This window comes from Oncorhynchus keta, chromosome 16 (genome assembly GCF_023373465.1).
Source record: "Oncorhynchus keta strain PuntledgeMale-10-30-2019 chromosome 16, Oket_V2, whole genome shotgun sequence".
In the NCBI taxonomy this organism is placed as follows: domain Eukaryota; kingdom Metazoa; phylum Chordata; class Actinopteri; order Salmoniformes; family Salmonidae; genus Oncorhynchus; species Oncorhynchus keta.
Window position 1 is genome coordinate 21,245,227 of NC_068436.1, and position 19,441 is coordinate 21,264,667.

The following is a 19,441-nucleotide window of genomic DNA, read 5'->3' on the forward strand; positions in this document are numbered from 1 at the left end:
GTAGTCTGGAGGAAATTCATTATAGACTTAGACGGGCTTAGTTACACACACACACACACACACACACACACACACACACACACACACACACACACACACACACACACACACACACACACACACACACACACACACACACACGGTGTCAATGGGTCACCATGGAAACAGAGTGTAATTGGTAGAAAATCACTCATTAAATCGTCGTGCTGAACACAGGGATTTATTTAACCGCTTTAGGACTCGCTGCACACAATCCTCTGCTTTATCAAATACTAAATGGGGTTTACGTCTCAATTGACACCCTATTCCCTATATAGTACACTACTTTAGACCAGGGCCCAGCACGGTGTTCTGATCAACAGTAGTGTACTATATAGGGAACAGGGCTCTTTTTGGGGATACTTTCAATATTGCTGTGGGTAATGATGGGATATTGCTGTAGGACTGTAAACCGACAGGACAGTAGATCTCCAGGAAGAGGGTTGGACTGTAAACCTACAGGACAGTAGATCTCCAGGAAGAGGGTTGGCCAGCCCTGCCCTAGTTATTGTGATGATGTTTGACACACAGGACAGTAGATCTCCAGGAAGAGGGTTGGCCAGCCCTGACCTAGTTATTGTGATGATGTTTGACACACAGGACAGTAGATCTCCAGGAAGACTGTTGGCCAGCCCTGCCCTAGTTATTGTGATGATGTTTGACACACAGGACAGTAGATCTCCAGGAAGACTGTTGGCCAGCCCTGCCCTAGTTATTGTGATGATGTTTGACACACAGGACAGTAGATCTCCAGGAAGAGGGTTGGCCAGCCCTGACCTAGTTATTGTGATGATGTTTGACACACAGGACAGTAGATCTCCAGGAAGAGGGTTGGCCAGCCCTGACCTAGTTATTGTGATGATGTTTGACACACAGGACATCTCCAGGAAGACGGTTGGCCAGCCCTGACCTAGTTATTGTGATGATGTTTGACACACAGGACAGTAGATCTCCAGGAAGACGGTTGGCCAGCCCTGCCCTAGTTATTGTGATGATGTTTGACACACAGGACAATAGATCTCCAGGAAGACGGTTGGCCAGCCCTGACCTAGTTATTGTGATGATGTTTGACACACAGGACAGTAGATCTCCAGGAAGAGGGTTGGCCAGCCCTGACCTAGTTATTGTGATGATGTTTGACACACAGGACAGTAGATCTCCAGGAAGACGGTTGGCCAGCCCTGCCCTAGTTATTGTGATGATGTTTGACACACAGGACAGTAGATCTCCAGGAAGACGGTTGGCCAGCCCTGCCCTAGTTATTGTGATGATGTTTGACACACAGGACAGTAGATCTCCAGGAACAGGGTTGGCCAGCCCTGCCCTAGTTATTGTGATGATGTTTGACACACAGGACAGTAGATCTCCAGGAAGAGGGTTGGCCAGCCCTGCCCTAGTTATTGTGATGATGTTTGACACCCACAGGACAGTAGATCTCCAGGAAGAGGGTTGGCCAGCCCTGCCCTAGTTATTGTGATGATGTTTGACACACACAGGACAGTAGATCTCCAGGAAGAGGGTTGGCCAGCCCTGACCTAGTTAATGATGTTTGACACACAGGACAGTAGATCTCCAGGAAGACTGTTGGCCAGCCCTGCCCTAGTGATGATGTTTGACACACAGGACAGTAGATCTCCAGGAAGACTGTTGGCCAGCCCTGCCCTAGTTTTTGTGATGATATTTGCGTCCCAAATGGCAGTCTATTCCCTTTATAGTGCCATGTTTTAGGACCAAGATCCACAGGGCTTCAGAATCTCCTGAAAGAGCCACAAGATGGTGCTGTAATGTTTCATTACTACAAAATCCTACTTCCTGTGTTCTAATTTCAATCTGAACTGAATGAATTCATGATGATTAACTATAATGATGCAGTCGATGACCCCCTGCGTGGGACGACATTAAAGGTTTTATTAAAACAATGTAACGGCATTTACATCTGAACAAATCCCCAGTAAAGAAGACATCAGAAATGGAAAAGTTGTTCAAAACGACATTGGAGCGTTTTCAACAAACACTGTTAATCAGATCAAAGTCAAGACAGAAGTACATCTATTGATAAGACAGAGCAGAGTTGGACTGAACCATTACATCCACGGAGTTGGACTGAACCATTACATCCATGGAGTTGGACTGAACCATTATGGAGTTGGACTGAACCATTATGGAGTTGGACTGAACCATTATGGAGTTGGACTGAACCATTATGGAGTTGGACTGAACCATTACATCCATGGAGTTGGACTGAACCATTATGGAGTTGGACTGAACCATTATGGAGTTGGACTGAACCATTATGGAGTTGGACTGAACCATTACATCCACGGAGTTGGACTGAACCATTATGGAGTTGGACCCATTATGGAGTTGGACTGAACCATTATGGAGTTGGACTGAACCATTACATCCATGGAGTTGGACTGAACCATTATGGAGTTGGACTGAACCATTATGGAGTTGGACTGAACCATTACATCCACGGAGTTGGACTGAACCATTATGGAGTTGGACTGAACCATTATGGAGTTGGACTGAACCATTACATCCATGGAGTTGGACTGAACCATTATGGAGTTGGACTGAACCATTACATCCATGGAGTTGGACTGAACCATTATGGAGTTGGACTGAACCATTACATCCATGGAGTTTAAACTAGAGATGTGTGTTTTTTCTGCATCGGCTGCATCTCAACCCATCCTCCGATGTCTGCCTTCTGGGGAAACTCCACCATCCAATGATTTATAAATAAATCATCTGTGCTCCTGAAAGGAATGATCTCTATAATATATAAACAACTCTTGGAAAGTTCATATTCTGAGCGAGCCATTAAAAAAGTATGGTCCACAGATCTAAGTGAATCTGAACCACCCTTTAACTGGAACAGAATATGGAGAAATAGGATCTTGGGTATCCTGTAATCCAAAACATAAAATGTATTAGTTTAACTTTGTTCACAGACTGTACATAACAGCAATGAACATGATGGGGCTGGACAGGGACATGTTGAGCTGGGGGGAATGGGATGGGGCTGGACAGGGACATGTTGAGCTGGGGGGAATGGGATGGGGCTGGACAGGGACATGTTGAGCTGGGGGGGAATGGGGTGGGGCTGGACAGGGACATGTTGAGCTGGGGGGAATGGGATGGGGCTGGACAGAGACATGTTGAGCTGGGGGAATGGGATGGGGCTGGACAGGGACATGTTGAGCTGGGGGAATGGGATGGGGCTGGACAGGGACATGTTGAGCTGGGGGGAATGGGATGGGGCTGGACAGGGACATGTTGAGCTGGGGGAATGGGATGGGGCTGGACAGGGACATGTTGAGCTGGGGGGAATGGGATGGGGCTGGACAGGGACATGTTGAGCTGGGGGAATGGGATGGGGCTGGACAGGGACATGTTGAGCTGGGGGATGGGATGGGGCTGGACTGGGACATGTTGAGCTGGGGGAATGGGATGGGGCTGGACTGGGACATGTTGAGCTGGGGGGAATGGGATGGGGCTGGACAGGGACATGTTGAGCTGGGGGGGATGGGATGGGGCTGGACAGGGACATGTTGAGCTGGGGGGAATGGGGTGGGGCTGGACAGGGACATGTTGAGCTGGGGGATGGGATGGGGCTGGACAGGGACATGTTGAGCTGGGGGAATGGGGTGGGGCTGGACAGGGACATGTTGAGCTGGGGGAATGGGATGGGGCTGGACTGGGACATGTTGAGCTGGGGGAATGGGATGGGGCTGGACAGGGACATGTTGAGCTGGGGGGGAATGGGATGGGGCTGGACAGGGACATGTTGAGCTGGGGGAATGGGATGGGGCTGGACAGGACATGTTGAGCTGGGGGAATGGGGTGGGGCTGGACAGGGACATGTTGAGCTGGGGGAATGGGGCTGGACAGAGACATGTCTGAGCTGGGGGAAGGGATCTGAACAGGGGACATGTTGAGCTGGGGGAATGGGATGGGGCTGGACAGGGACATGTTGAGCTGGGGGAATGGGATGGGGCTGGACAGGGACATGTTGAGCTGGGGAAATGGGATATGGACTTACATGTTGAGCTGGGGAATGGGGTCCTGTTGGGACATGTTGAGCTGGGGGAATGGGGTGGGGCTGGACAGGGACATGTTGAGCTGGAGGGAATGGGATGGGGCTGGACAGGGACATGTTGAGCTGGGGGATGGGATGGGGCTGGACAGGGACATGTTGAGCTGGGGGAATGGGGTCCTGGACAGAGACATGTTGAGCTGGGGGAATGGGGTGGGGCTGGACTGGGACATGTTGAGCTGGGGGAATGGGATGGGGCTGGACAGGGACATGTTGAGCTGGGGGAATGGGATGGGGCTGGACAGGGACATGTTGAGCTGGGGGAATGGGATGGGGCTGGACAGGGACATGTTGAGCTGGGGGAATGGGATGGGGCTGGACAGGGACATGTTGAGCTGGGGGAATGGGATGGGGCTGGACAGGGACATTTGAGCTGGGGGAATGGGATGGGGCTGGACAGGGACATGTTGAGCTGGGGGAATGGGATGGGGCTGGATAACATGTTGAGCTGGGGTGGGATGGGGCTGGACAGGGACATGTTGAGCTGGGGGGATAATGGGGCTGGACAGGGACATGTTGAGCTGGGGGAATGGGATGGGGCTGTTGGGACATGTTGAGCTGGGGGATGGGATGGGGCTGGACAGGGACATGTTGAGCTGGGGGAATGGGATGGACTAGACATGTTGAGCTGGGGGAATGGGATGGGGCTGGACAGGGACATGTTGAGCTGGGGGAATGGGATGGGGCTGGACAGGGACATGTTGAGCTGGGGGAATGGGATGGGGCTGGACAGAGACATGTTGAGCTGGGGGAATGGGATGGACAGAGACATGTTGAGCTGGGGGAATGGGGTGGGGCTGACAGGGACATGTTGACCTGGGGGAATGGGATGGGGCTGGACAGGGACTGTTTGGGGGAATGGGATGTTTATGGACAGGGACATGTTGAGCTGGGGAATGGGATGGGGCTGGACTACATGTTGAGCTGGGGGAATGTTTATAACCTAACATGTTGAGCTGGGGGATTATAGGGATGTTGAGCTGGGGGAATGGGATGGGGCTGGACATGTTTATAACCTAAAGGGTGGGGCTTATAATGTTGAGCTGGGGGAATGGGATGGGGCTGGACAGAGACATGTTGAGCTGGGGGAATGGGGTGGGGCTGGACAGGGACATGTTGAGCTGGGGGAATGGGATGGGGCTGGACAGGGACATGTTGAGCTGGGGGAATGTGGATGGGGCTGGACAGGGACATGTTGAGCTGGGGGAATGGGATGGGGCTGGACAGGGACATGTTTATAACTGGGGCTGGACTGGGACATGTTGAGCTATGGGATGGACAGAGACTGTTGAGCTGGGGGAATGGGATGGGGCTGGACAGGGACATGTATGAGCTGGGGGAAAGTTGATTGGACTGGGACATGTTGAGCTGGGGGAATGGGATGGGGCTGGACAGGGACATGTTGATGGGGGAATGGGATGGGGCTGGACAGGGACATGTTGGGGAACAGGACATGTTTATGGGGGAATGGGATGGGGCTGGACAGCGACATGTTGAGCTGGGGGATAATACAGCTGTTGAGCTGGGGGAATGGGATGGGGATGGACAGAGACATGTTGAGCTGGGGGGAATGGGATGGGGCTGGACAGCGACATGTTGAGCTGGGGGAATGGGATGGGGCTGGACAGCGACATGTTGAGCTGGGGGAATGGGATGGGGCTGGACAGCGACATGTTGAGCTGGGGGAATGGGATGGGGCTGGACAGGGACATGTTGAGCTGGGGGAATGGGGTGGGGCTGGACAGGGACATGTTGATGGGGGAATGGGGTGGGGCTGGACAGCGACATGTTGAGCTGGGGGAATGGGATGGGGCTGGGAGCGACATGTTGAGCTGGGGGAATGGGATGGGGCTGGACAGGGACATGTTGAGCTGGGGGAATGTTGGGGCTGGACAGGGACATGTTGAGCTGGGGGAATGGGATGGGGCTGGACAGGGACATGTTGAGCTGGGGGAATGGGATGGGGATGGACAGAGACATGTTGAGCTGGGGGAATGGGATGGGGCTGGACAGGGACATGTTGAGCTGGGGGAATGGGATGGGGCTGGACAGAGACATGTTGAGCTGGGGGAATGGGATGGGGCTGGACAGGGACATGTTGAGCTGGGGGAATGGAATGGGATGGACAGGGACATGTTGAGCTGGGGGAATGGGATGGGGCTGGACAGAGACATGTTGAGCTGGGGGAATGGGATGGGGCTGGACAGGCACATGTTGAGCTGGGGGAATGGGATGGGGCTGGACAGGGACATGTTGAGCTGGAGGGAATGGGATGGGGCTGGACAGGGACATGTTGAGCTGGAGGGTGGGATGGGGCTGGACAGGGACATGTTGAGCTGGGGGAATGGGATGGAAGAGACATGTTGAGCTGGGGGAATATGGGGCTGGAAACATGTTGAGCTGGGGGAATGGGACTGGACAGGGACATGTTGAGCTGGGGGAATGGGATGGGGCTGGACAGGGACATGTTGAGCTGGGGGAATGGGATGGGGCTGGACAGGGACATGTTGGCTGGGGAATGGGATGGGGCTGGACAGGGACATGTTGAGCTGGGGGAATGGGATGGGGCTGGACAGGGACATGTTGAGCTGGGGGAATGGGATGGGGCTGGACAGGGACATGTTGAGCTGGGGGAATGGGATGGGGCTGGACAGGGACATGTTGAGCTGGGGGAATGGGATGGGGCTGGACAGGGACATGTTGAGCTGGGGGAATGGGATGGGGCTGGACAGAGACATGTTGAGCTGGGGGAATGGGATGGGGCTGGACAGGGACATGTTGAGCTGGGGGAATGGGATGGGGCTGGACAGAGACATGTTGAGCTGGGGGAATGGGATGGGGCTGGACAGGGACATGTTGAGGGGGGGAATGGGATGGGGCTGGACAGGGACATGTTGAGCTGGGGGAATGGGATGGGGCTGGAGGGGACATGTTGAGCTGGAGGGAATGGGATGGGGCTGGACAGGGACATGTTGAGCTGGGGGAATGGGATGGGGCTGGACAGGGACATGTTGAGCTGGAGGCAATGGGATGGGGCTGGACAGGGACATGTTGAGCTGGGAATGGGATGGACAGAGACATGTTGAGCTGGGGGAATGGGATGGGGCTGGACAGGGACATGTTGAGCTTGGGATGGGGCTGGACAGGGACATGTTGAGCTGCGGGGAAATGGGGCTGGACTGGCATGTTGAGCTGGGGGGATGGGATGGGGCTGGACAGAGACATGTTGAGCTGGGGGAATGGGATGGGGCTGGACAGGGACATGTTGAGCTGGGGGAATGGATGGGGCTGGACAGGGACATGTTGAGCTGGGGGAATGGGATGGGGCTGGACAGAGACATGTTGAGCTGGGGGAATGGGATGGGGCTGGACAGAGACGTGTTGAGCTGGGGGAATGGGATGGGGCTGGAGGGAATGGGATGGGGCTGGACAGGGACATGTTGAGCTGGGGGAATGGGATTGGACAGGGACATGTTGAGCTGGGGGAATGGGATGGGGCTGGACAGGGACATGTTGAGCTGGGGGAATGGGATGGGGCTGGACAGGGACATGTTGAGCTGGGGGAATGGGATGGGGCTGGACAGGGACATGTTGAGCTGGGGGAATGGGATGGGGCTGGACAGGGACATGTTGAGCTGGGGGAATGGGATGGGGCTGGACAGAGACATGTTGAGCTGGGGGAATGGGATGGGGCTGGACAGGGACATGTTGAGCTGGGGGAATGGGATGGGGCTGGACAGAGACATGTTGAGCTGGGGGAATGGGATGGGGCTGGACAGGGACATGTTGAGCTGGGGGAATGGGATGGGGCTGGACAGGGACATGTTGAGCTGGGGGAATAAATGGGGCTGGACGGGGACATGTTGAGCTGGAGGGAATGGGATGGGGCTGGACAGGGACATGTTGAGCTGGGGGAATGGGATGGGGCTGGACAGGGACATGTTGAGCTGGAGGGAATGGGATGGGGCTGGACAGGGACATGTTGAGCTGGGGGAATGGGATGGACAGAGACATGTTGAGCTGGGGGAATGGGATGGGGCTGGACAGGGACATGTTGAGCTGGGGGAATGGGATGGGGCTGGACAGGGACATGTTGAGCTGCGGGGAATGGGATGGGGCTGGACAGGGACATGTTGAGCTGGGGGATGGGATGGGGCTGGACAGAGACATGTTGAGCTGGGGGAATGGGATGGGGCTGGACAGGGACAGTTGAGCTGGGGGAATGGGATGGGGCTGGACAGGGACATGTTGAGCTGGGGGGAATGGGATGGGGCTGGACAGGGACATGTTGAGCTGGGGGAATGGGATGGGGCTGGACAGAGACATGTTGAGCTGGGGGAATGGGATGCTGGAGGGAATGGGATGGGGCACAGGGACATGTTGAGCTGGGGGAATGGGATGGGGCTGGACAGGGACATGTTGAGCTGGGGGAATGGGATGGGGCTGGACAGAATGTTGAGCTGGGGGAATGGGATGGGGCTGGACAGGGACATGTTGAGCTGGGGGGGATGGGATGGGGCTGGAGGGAATGGGATGGGGCTGGACAGGGACATGTTGAGCTGGGGGGAATGGGATGGGGCTGGACAGGGACATGTTGAGCTGGGGGAGATGGGATGGGGCTGGACAGGGACATGTTGAGCTGGGGGAATGGGATGGGGCTGGAGGGAATGGGATGGGGCTGGACAGGGACATGTTGAGCTGAGGGATGGGGCTGGAGGGAATGGGATGGGGCTGGACAGAGACATGTTGAGCTGGGGGGAATGGGATGGGGCTGGACTGGGACATGTTGAGCTGGGGGAATGGGGTGGGGCTGGACTGGGACATGTTGAGCTGGGGGAATGGGATGGGGCTGGACAGGGACATGTTGAGCTGGGGGGAATGGGATGGGGCACTTTGACCAAAATCTAGTTTTGGGGAGGATAATCTACTGACAGCCACCAGTGATAGGGAACACTGATGTCACCTCTCTCTCCATCCAAGGTGTCTGAATAGAGGAGCAGACTGGAGAGGAGATTCAGCAACTCTTAGAGGATAGTGGAAGTGGATTAAAAATAGATATACTTAATTGTTAGGTCCGTTGCCTTCATCAGCAACCCAGTAATTTATGATTTATTGTTAAGAAATTGGTGTCCATCAGCAAACACAATGACTCCTCCACCACACTGAGATCCTATATGTATGTATTTACTTAATTTAACTCAAAGTCAGTTAAGAACAAATTCTTATTTACATTGACGGTATTCATTATAATGGTTGAATAGGACATGTTTATAACCTAAAGTTGATTATAATACCTACTGTTGGGAACACATGTTTATAACCTAAAGTTGATTATAATACCTACTGTTGGGAACACATGTTTATAACCTAAAGTTGATTATAATACCTACTGTTGGGAACAGGACATGTTTATAACCTAAAGTTGATTATAATACCTACTGTTGGGAACAGGACATGTTTATAACCTAAAGTTGATTATAATACCTACTGTTGGGAACAGGACATGTTTATAACCTAAAGTTGATTATAATACCTACTGTTGGGAACAGGACATGTTTATAACCTAAAGTTGATTATAATACCTACTGTTGGGAACAGGACATGTTTATAACCTAAAGTTGATCATAATACCTACTGTTGGGAACAGGACATGTTTATAACCTAAAGTTGATTATAATACCTACTGTTGGGAACAGGACATGTTTATAACCTAAAGTTGACATAATACCTACTGTTGGGAACAGGACATGTTTATAACCTAAAGTTGATTATAATACCTACTGTTGGGAACACATGTTTATAACAAAGTTGATTATAATACAACACATGTTTATAACCTAAAGTTGATTATAATACCTACTGTTGGGAAGACATGTTTATAACCTAAAGTTGATTATAATACCTACTGTTGGGAACAGGACATGTTTATAACCTAAAGTTGATTATAATACCTACTGTTGGGAACACATGTTTATAACAAAGTTGATTATAATACACTGTGGCCTACAGTCTCTTATAACCTAAAGTTGATTATAATACCTACTGTTGGGAACACATGTTTATAACCTAAAGTTGATTATAATACCTACTGTTGGGAACAACATGTTTATAACTAAAGCCATTGATTATAATACCTACTGTTGGGAACAGGACATGTTTATAACCTAAAGTTGATTATAATACCTACTGTCTGGGAACAGGAATGTTTATAACCTAAAGTTGATCATAATACCTACTGTTGGGAACAGGACATGTTTATAACCTAAAGTGTGCATAATACCTAGTTGGGAACAGGACATGTTTATAACCTAAAGTTGACCATAATACCTACTGTTGGGAACATGATGTTTATAACTGGTGTTGATTATAATACCTACTGTTGGGGGCACATGTTTATAACCTAAAGCATTATAATACCTACTATTGGGAACACATGTTTATAACCTAAAGTTGATTATAATACCACTGTTGGGAACAGGACATGTTTATAACCTGAAGGATGAATAATACCTACTGTTGGGACCACATGTTTATAACCTAAAGGCTGATTATAGCCTGGGGAACACATGAAGACAAAGTTGATTATAATACCTACTGTTACCACATGTTTATAACCTAAAGGCTGAATACTGGAGGGAACAGAACATGTTTATAACCTAAGTTGATTATAATACCTACTGTTGGAACAGGACTGTTTATAGCTGGAGGAGAACACTGTTAACAGGGGACATGTTTATAACCTAAAGTTGATCATAGGCCTGACTGGAGCTGGAACAGGACATGTTTATAACCTAAAGTTGATTATAAGGACAGACCTGGGAACAGGACATGAATAACCTAAAGTTGACCATAATACCTAAAGGAACAGGACATGTTTATAACCTGAAGTTGATTATAATACTACTGTTAACACATGTTTATAACCTAAAGTTGATTATAATACTACTGTTGGGAACACATGTTTATAACCTAAAGTTGATTATATACTTGTTTTATATTTAGCCACTACTATTGGGAACACATGTTTATAACCTAAAGCATTCTCTTATACCTACTTCATCTGGGAACACATGTTTATAACTAAGGTTGAGTTAATACCTACTGTTGGGAACAGTTTATAACCTTCACTGAAACAACATCCCAAACCAAAGTCATTATAATACCTACTGTTGAGATCCTAAAGTTGATTATAATACCTACTGTGGGGAACCATGTTTATAACCTGAAGCAGCACTACCTATTGGGAACACATGTTTATAACCTAAAGATTATAAACCTACAGAACACATGTTTATAACCTCAGGTTGATTATACCACCTGAAGCACATGTTTATAACACCTACTGTTGAAACAGGACATGTTTATAACTAAAGTTGATTATAATACCTAAACACATGTTTATAACCTAAAGATTATAATACCTACTGTTGGGAACAGGACATGTTTATAACCTAAAGTTGATTATAATACCTACTGATTGGGAACAGGACATGTTTATAACCTAAAGTTGATTATAATACCTACTGTTGGGAACACATGTTTATAACCTAAAGTTGATTATAATACCTACTGTTGGGAACAGACAGTTTATAACCTAAAGTTGATTATAATACACTGTTGGGAACAGGACATGTTTGTAACCTAAAGCCATTATAATACCTACTGTTGGGAACAGGACATGTTTATAACCTAAAGTCCGTATACCTACTGTCAGCATCCTAAAGACCTACTGTTGGGAAACAAAACTAAAGTTGATTTACCTCACTGTTGGGAAAGGACATGTTTATAACCTAAAGTTGATTATAATACCTACTGTTGGGAACATTTATAACCTAAAGTTGATTATAATACCTAAGGGAACAGGACATGTTTATAACCTAAAGTTGATCATAATACCTACTGTTGGGAACAGGACATGTTTATAACCTAAAGTTGATTATAATACTACTGTTGGGAACAATTTATAACCTAAAGTTGATTATAATACCTACTGTTGTTTATAACCTACCATGGAACAGGACATGTTTATAACCTAAAGTTGATCATAATACTCTGTTGGGAACACATGTTTATAACCTAAAGTTGATTATAATAACTGTTGGGAACAGGACAGTTTATAACCTAAAGTTGATCATAATACCTACTGTTGGGAACATACAGCACACTGTGGCCTCAGTCTCTTCCAGTGTTATATGCTTCTTGATAAGACTGAAACACAGAACCTGAAAGCCATTGGCTGTGTTTTCTACCCGAAATGTTCTCCCAAAGTGTACACTTCACTGTGGATTAAGGTTTGTTATAAGAAAGTGTGCAAGACAAACAGTTCGGGAGAAGGCTGATTTGAGACTGGTTGTTATGTTCTTGTAGAGGATGATGTTGTAGTCACTGGTGGTTTTTGGTCTTCCTGTCCAGTAGGGGCTCCACCACATACGCCCGCATAGACATCACAGCCTCAGAGACGGCTCAGAGAGTAGCAGCAGAACACGCCCAGGGGACCACTGACAGGCTGAAGCTGGAGGAGAACACGCCCAGGAGAATAAAGGCTGATGGAGCTGGAGGAGAACACGCCCAAGGGGAGAGAGGACAGGCTGATGGAGCTGGAAGAACATTCCCAGGGGAGACTTGAGGACAGGCTGATGGAGCTGGAGGAGAAACGCCCAGGGGAGAAAGAGGACAGAAAGAAGAGGCACCCTGCAGTCTCTCTGTACACTCACACACACATCTACCTGAAATGATTTGAGTGTTTTCTTGTAAATAAACTGCTTTGTTTGCCAAGAGATTATTTATTAACTTGTTTTATATTTAGCCACCCTCTGCCTTGATGACAGCTTTGCAAACTCTTTTGATTCTCTCAACCAGCTTCATCTGGAATGCTTTTCCAACTGTCTTGAAGGAGTTCCCACATATGCTGAGCACTTGTTGGCTGCTTTTCCTTCACTCTGCGGTCCAACTCATCCCAAACCATCTCATTTATGTTGAGATCAGTTGATTGTGGAAGGTCATCTGATGCAGCACTCCATCACTTCCTTCTCGGTCAAAAGCCCTTAGACAGCCTGAAGCTGTGTTGGGTCATTGTCCTGTTGAAAAACAAATGATAGTCCCAAAGCCTGGATGGGATGGCGTACGCTGTAGAATGCTGTGGTAGTCATGCTGGTAAGTGTGCCTATATTCTAAATAAATCAGACAGTGTTTCCAGCAAAGCACCATCACACACCTTAGTCCATGCTTCACGGTGGGAACCACACATGCAGAGATCATCCGCTCACCTAGTCAGCATCTCACAAAGACACACCGGTCAAAAATCTAAAATTTGGACTCATCAGACCAAAGGACAGATTTACCCCAGTCTAATGTCCATTGCTCGTGGTTCTTGGCCCAAGCCAGTCTCTTCTTATTATTGTTGTCCTTTAGTAGTGTTTTCTTTGCAGCAGACCATGAAGACCTGATTCACACAGTCTCCTCTGAACTCCTAAAGCCTTGATCTGAAGACAATTTCTGAGGCTGGTAAGTCTACCACAGCAGAAGTAACTCTGGCCTTCCTTTCCTGTGGACAGAACCTCAGTTACCAGTTTCATAAGCCTAGACCTGATGGTTTGTAAGACTGCACTTGAAGAAAGTTTCAAAGTTCTTGAAATGTTATGTATTGACTGACCTTCATGTCTTTTAAAGCCTAGATGATGACAGAACTTTCTCTTTGCAGTTAGCTGTTCTTGACATAAAGCCTAGACCTTTTACCAAGATAGAACTACTCAGTTACACCCCCTTGTCAAGCACTGATTGGCTGAAGATTAAGAACTAACTTAACAGTTACACCTGTTCATTGAAATGCATTCCAGGTGACTTGAATCATGAATCTGGTTGACAGAACTGCCAGAGTTACAACGTCCTCAAAGCCTTTGTAGAATCTCAAATATAAAATAAACTGATTTGTTTAACACTTTTTTGGTTACTACAGATTCCATATGACTTCACCGTTTTGATGTCTTCAATATTATTCAATGTAAAACGTAAAAATAAAGTAAAACCTGGATTTTTTTTTTTAACTGGCAAGACAGAACAAATTCAGTTTTTTTTCACGACGGCCTGGGAAAGCCTAGATTCAGGGGCAGAAAGACAGAACCATGTCAGCTCGGGGATTTGAACTTGCAACCTGGAATGAGGTGTGTCCAAACTTTTGACTGGTACTGTATATACAAAAACATAATTTTATACCAGCATGACATTTAGTAAAGTGTCCACATAGGCTGGGATTCAATCAAGGCAAGTTGAAGAGCACCGGACAGTCAACAAATATAATCCACGCTGGCACCGACATGCCTCTGCAAGGCATGAGCCTAGAACTGAAGATGAAAGCCTGAACTACTCAGTTACCACGTCCTAAAGCCTAGATCTGAAGGATGAATGAACTACTCAGTTACCACGTCCTAAAGCCTAGACCTGAAGGATGAATGAACTACTCAGTTACCACGTCCTAAAGCCTAGACCTGAAGGATGAATGAACTACTCAGTTACCACGTCCTAAAGCCTAGACCTGAAGACAGAACTACTCAGTTACCACGTCCTAAAGCCTAGATCTGAAGGATGAATGAACTACTCAGTTACCACGTCCTAAAGCCTAGATCTGAAGACAGAACTACTCAGTTACCACGTCCTAAAGCCTAGACCTGAAGACAGAACTACTCAGTTACCACGTCCTAAAGCCTCCTAAAGCCTAGATCTGAAGACAGAACTACTCAGTTACCACGTCCTAAAGCCTAGATCTGAAGGATGAATGAACTACTCAGTTACCACGTCCTAAAGCCTAGACCTGAAGACAGAACTACTCAGTTACCACGTCCTAAAGCCTAGACCTGAAGACAGAACTACTCAGTTACCACGTCCTAAAGCCTAGACCTGAAGACAGAACTACTCAGTTACCACGTCCTAAAGCCTAGACCTGAAGACAGAACTACTCAGTTACCACGTCCTAAAGCCTAGACCTGAAGACAGAACTACTCAGTTACCACGTCCTAAAGCCTAGACCTGAAGACAATGAACTACTCAGTTACCACATCCTAAAGCCTAGACCTGAAGACAGAACTACTCAGTTACCACGTCCTAAAGCCTAGACCTGAAGACAGAACTACTCAGTTACCACGTCCTAAAGCCTAGATCTGAAGGATGAATGAACTACTCAGTTACCACGTCCTAAAGCCTAGACCTGAAGACAGAACTACTCAGTTACCACGTCCTAAAGCCTAGATCTGAAGGATGAATGAACTACTCAGTTACCACGTCCTAAAGCCTAGACCTGAAGACAGAACTACTCAGTTACCACGTCCTAAAGCCTAGATCTGAAGACAGAACTACTCAGTTACCACGTCCTAAAGCCTAGATCTGAAGGATGAATGAACTACTCAGTTACCACGTCCTAAAGCCTAGACCTGAAGACAGAACTACTCAGTTACCACGTCCTAAAGCCTAGACCTGAAGACAGAACTACTCAGTTACCACGTCCTAAAGCCTAGACCTGAAGACAGAACTACTCAGTTACCACGTCCTAAAGCCTAGACCTGAAGACAGAACTACTCAGTTACCACGTCCTAAAGCCTAGACCTGAAGACAGAACTACTCAGTTACCACGTCCTAAAGCCTAGATCTGAAGACAGAACTACTCAGTTACCACGTCCTAAAGCCTAGACCTGAAGACAGAACTACTCAGTTACCACGTCCTAAAGCCTAGATCTGAAGGATGAATGAACTACTCAGTTACCACATCCTAAAGCCTAGACCTGAAGACAGAACTACTCAGTTACCACGTCCTACAACCGCCTGCCGTAAAGCCTAGACCTGAAGACAGAACTACTCAGTTACCACGTCCTAAAGCCTAGACCTGAAGACAGAACTACTCAGTTACCACGTCCTAAAGCCTAGACCTGAAGACAGAACTACTCGGATAAGACAGAACTGCTCCAGGCCCCAGAAACTGGGGGTTTGAACTACCAGTTACCAGTCCTGTAAAGCCTAGGTCTGAAGACAGAACTAACACACCCCCAGGTTACCACTCTGTGACCTGTCCTAAAGCCTGATATGAAGACAGAACTACCGTCTGTTACGTTAAGATGGAAAGCCAACCATCTGTTGAAAATAACAACCTGTTACTGGTCCTAAAGCCTAGACCTGAAGACAGAACTACTCAGTTACCACATCCTGGTTACCTAGACCGTGGGTTGAACAGAACAACCGTCTGGTTACCACCCTAAAGCCTAACAACCGTCTGGTTACTGCCGTAGACAGAACAACCGTCTGGTTACTGACCTGGGGTTGAACTAACAACCATCTGGTTACTGCCGTAGGGGTTGAACTAACAACCGTCTGGTTACTGCCGCCTGACTGTTGAACTAACAACCATTGGTTACCCGTAGAGTTGAACTAACAAGCTGGTTACTGACCTGGGTTGAACAACAACTACTCAGTTACTGCCATAAAGCAACCGTCTGGTTACTGCCGTAGGGCCTTGAAGGACTGCCGTAGAATTGAACTAACTTACCACGTCTGGTTACTGCCGTAGACCTGAAGACAACTACTCAGTTACCACTGCCTAAACTAACTAGATCTGGTTAACTGCCGTAGGATTGAACTAACAACCGTAGACTGCCGTGGGGTTGAACAGAACAACCATCTGGTTACTGCCGAGGCGTTGAACTAACAACCAGCTGGTTACTGAACTGAAGAACTACTCATTGAACTAACAACCATCTGGTTACTGCCGTAGGGTTGAACTAACAACCAGGTTACTGCCAGAGGGTTGAACTAACAACCCGTCTGGTTTGCCAGAAAACTAACAACCATCTGGTTACTGCCAGAGCCACCAGAACTAACAACCATCTGGTTACTGCCTGTTCAACTGGGGTTACTTTCAAACTCACACACCATCTGGTTACTGCCAGTTAAGATGGAAAACAACAACCATCTGGTTACTGCCAGAAAATAACAACCATCTGGTTACTGCCGTAGGGTTGAACTAACAACCATCTGGTTACTGCCGTAGGGTTGAACTAACAACCATCTGGTTACTGCCGTAGGGTTGAACTAACAACCATCTGGTTACTGCCGTAGGGTTGAACTAACAACCATCTGGTTACTGCCAGAGGTTGAACTAACAACCATCTGGTTACTGCCAGAACGTTGAACTAACAACCATCTGGTTACTGCCGTAGGGTTGGACTAACAACCATCTGGTTACTGCCGTAGGGTCGGACTAACAACTGTCTGGTTACTGCCGTAGGGTTGAACTAACGACCATCTGGTTACTGCCAGAACGTTGAACTAACAACCATCTGGTTACTGCCGTAGGGTTGAACTAACAACCATCTGGTTACTGCCGTAGAACGTTGAACTAACAACCATCTGGTTACTGCCGTAGGGTTGAACTAACAACCATCTGGTTACTGCCAGAACGTTGAACTAACAACCATCTGGTTACTGCCAGAACGTTGAACTAACAACCATCTGGTTACTGCCGTAGGGTCGGACTAACAACTGTCTGGTTACTGCCGTAGGGTTGAACTAACGACCATCTGGTTACTGCCAGAACGTTGAACTAACAACCATCTGGTTACTGCCGTAGGGTCGGAGTCCTCTGAGATACTGAGGCTTCTGGTGTCTCTAAGCCATCAGTTCTTGTAGTTTAAAAGACATCATTAGTGAAGACAGCACTCATAGTTTCCAGTGACTGTTGTTCGTTGTCATGGTGCCAGAAACAGGTTTTATGTTCCATTCCCATGTGAACTTCACATGATTCATCAGTAAGGCTTTAAAACACATGTTCAGGCCTACAATAGTAAAAGTAATTCTGTTAAATGTTGTTATGCTCATTGTGTACCAATTTCTTCAAAATATCCAGATGACGAGAAAAATGGGAGAAAAGGTGTTTTTATTACTTTTTTGAAATTTGTTCGATCTACATTTGATTCATTTTTGTTATTACAGTGTTTTGCATCTTCAGGATGCCCCGCCCACATGGGCCAATACGACTGGTTCAAAGACTGTTAACATCGATTTACAATCATGACACTGGTTCTCTCAGTAACTCTCTGATTGGTTAATACAGCCCCTTGTGTTACAGCTTTAATTTAAAATGGATTCAATTTAGATTATTTTTCTCCACTGGGCCTACACACAATACTCCACCATCCATTTTTTTGACAAAAAAAAAAATGAAAAGCTGAAATGTCATGAGTCAAGTATTCAACCCCATTGTTATATGAAGGATAATGAAGTGCCGTAGTAAATATGTACTCAAAGCCACATCAGTTACAAGGACTCTCTCTGTCTGCCAGAACAGTGTTCAACATGACTGTTTAATGACTTCAAATCGAGCAGTGAATTTCAACCACAAAGACCAGAGAGGTTTTACAATTACCTCGCAAAAGAAGGGCACCTATTTTGGTAGATGAATAAAAAACTGAAAGCAGACATTGAATATCAACACACCAAGTCACTACGAAAGATTCAGGCGTCCGTCCTAACCGAGTTGCCAGAGAGGATGGAAACCGTTCAGGGATTTCACCATTAGGCCAAAGGTCACGGAGGAGTTCTTGATATCAAGCTACTGCTATTGTTGAAATACCAATGATACTAGGTGTTACTATGGTGATGTCGTCAAATCCACTGATACCGCGTGTTACTATGGCGATGTCGTCGTAGTCAAATCCACTGATACCGCGTGTTACTATGGCGATGTTGTCAAATCCACTGATACCGCGTGTTACTATGGCGATGTCGTCAAATCCACTGATACCGCGTGTTACTATGGCGATGATACCGCGTGTTACAATCCACTGATGGTATGGTGATGTCAAATCCACTGATACCGCGTGTTACTATGGTGATGTCGTCAAATCCACTGATACCGCGTGTTACTATGGCGATGTAGTCAAATCCACTGATACCGCGTGTTACTATGGTGATGTCGTCAAATCCACTGATACCGCGTGTTACTATGGCGATGTCGTCAAATCCACTGATACCGCGTGTTACTATGGCGATGTCGTCAAATCCACTGATACCGCGTGTTACTATGGTGATGTCGTCAAATCCACTGATACCGCGTGTTACTATGGCGACGCAGCTATTTCCCAAGAAGGGTTTGATGGTGGTAATATGTGGTTCATAATAAAACTGTTGATCAAAGAAAGTTATTAGGTGTTTGATCAAGAACGTACGGGGCTCTGGTTAAAAGTAGTGCACTATGTAGGGAATAGGGTGACATTTGGTACATGGACATAATCAGATGTACCTAGAATAGGTATATATATA

General features: G+C 47.5%; 1 protein-coding gene and 2 long non-coding RNA genes across 6 annotated transcripts; 1 reads left to right on the top strand and 2 right to left on the bottom strand.

Annotated features, from left to right (window-relative positions):
• Positions 1–286: 286 nt before the first annotated feature.
• LOC127908065 (uncharacterized) lies at positions 287–2,379 on the bottom strand. The gene is made up of 4 exons (XM_052465071.1): positions 2,128–2,379; positions 1,088–1,503; positions 950–1,018; positions 287–885 (listed from the first exon to the last, which is right to left on the bottom strand). The coding sequence occupies exons 1-4, from the start codon at positions 2,377–2,379 to the stop codon at positions 405–407; spliced, it is 1,218 nt and encodes a 405-aa protein (XP_052321031.1). The 3' UTR covers positions 287–404.
• A 12,299-nt stretch (positions 2,380–14,678) lies between these two features.
• Positions 14,679–15,939, bottom strand: LOC127908105 (uncharacterized). Of its 4 annotated transcripts, XR_008066196.1 has the most exons (4): positions 15,823–15,939; positions 15,737–15,779; positions 15,342–15,474; positions 15,175–15,294 (listed from the first exon to the last, which is right to left on the bottom strand). It is a non-coding gene; the product is annotated as an uncharacterized LOC127908105 (long non-coding RNA). The 4 variants fall into 4 exon arrangements; XR_008066197.1 differs by lacking the exons at positions 15,175–15,294; positions 15,823–15,939 and adding an exon at positions 14,679–14,762 and having other exon boundaries at positions 15,737–15,812; XR_008066195.1 differs by lacking the exon at positions 15,823–15,939 and adding an exon at positions 14,679–14,762 and having other exon boundaries at positions 15,252–15,474; positions 15,737–15,812.
• A 1,191-nt stretch (positions 15,940–17,130) lies between these two features.
• Positions 17,131–18,385, top strand: LOC127908055 (uncharacterized). Its single transcript, XR_008066072.1, has 2 exons — positions 17,131–17,273; positions 17,547–18,385. It is a non-coding gene; the product is annotated as an uncharacterized LOC127908055 (long non-coding RNA).
• Positions 18,386–19,441: the final 1,056 nt, after the last annotated feature.

Bases quoted from the DNA above. Each gene is read 5' to 3' on its own strand.
- LOC127908065 (XM_052465071.1), bottom strand. From the start codon at position 2,379: ATGGTTCAGTCCAACTCCGTGGATGTAATGGTTCAGTCCAACTCCATA. The intron at 1,504-2,127 runs GTAATGGTTCAG...CACAATAACTAG, and splicing joins TTCAGTCCAACTCCGTGGAT to GGCAGGGCTGGCCAACCCTC. The intron at 886-949 runs GTCAGGGCTGGC...CACAATAACTAG, and splicing joins AACATCATCACAATAACTAG to GTCAGGGCTGGCCAACCCTC.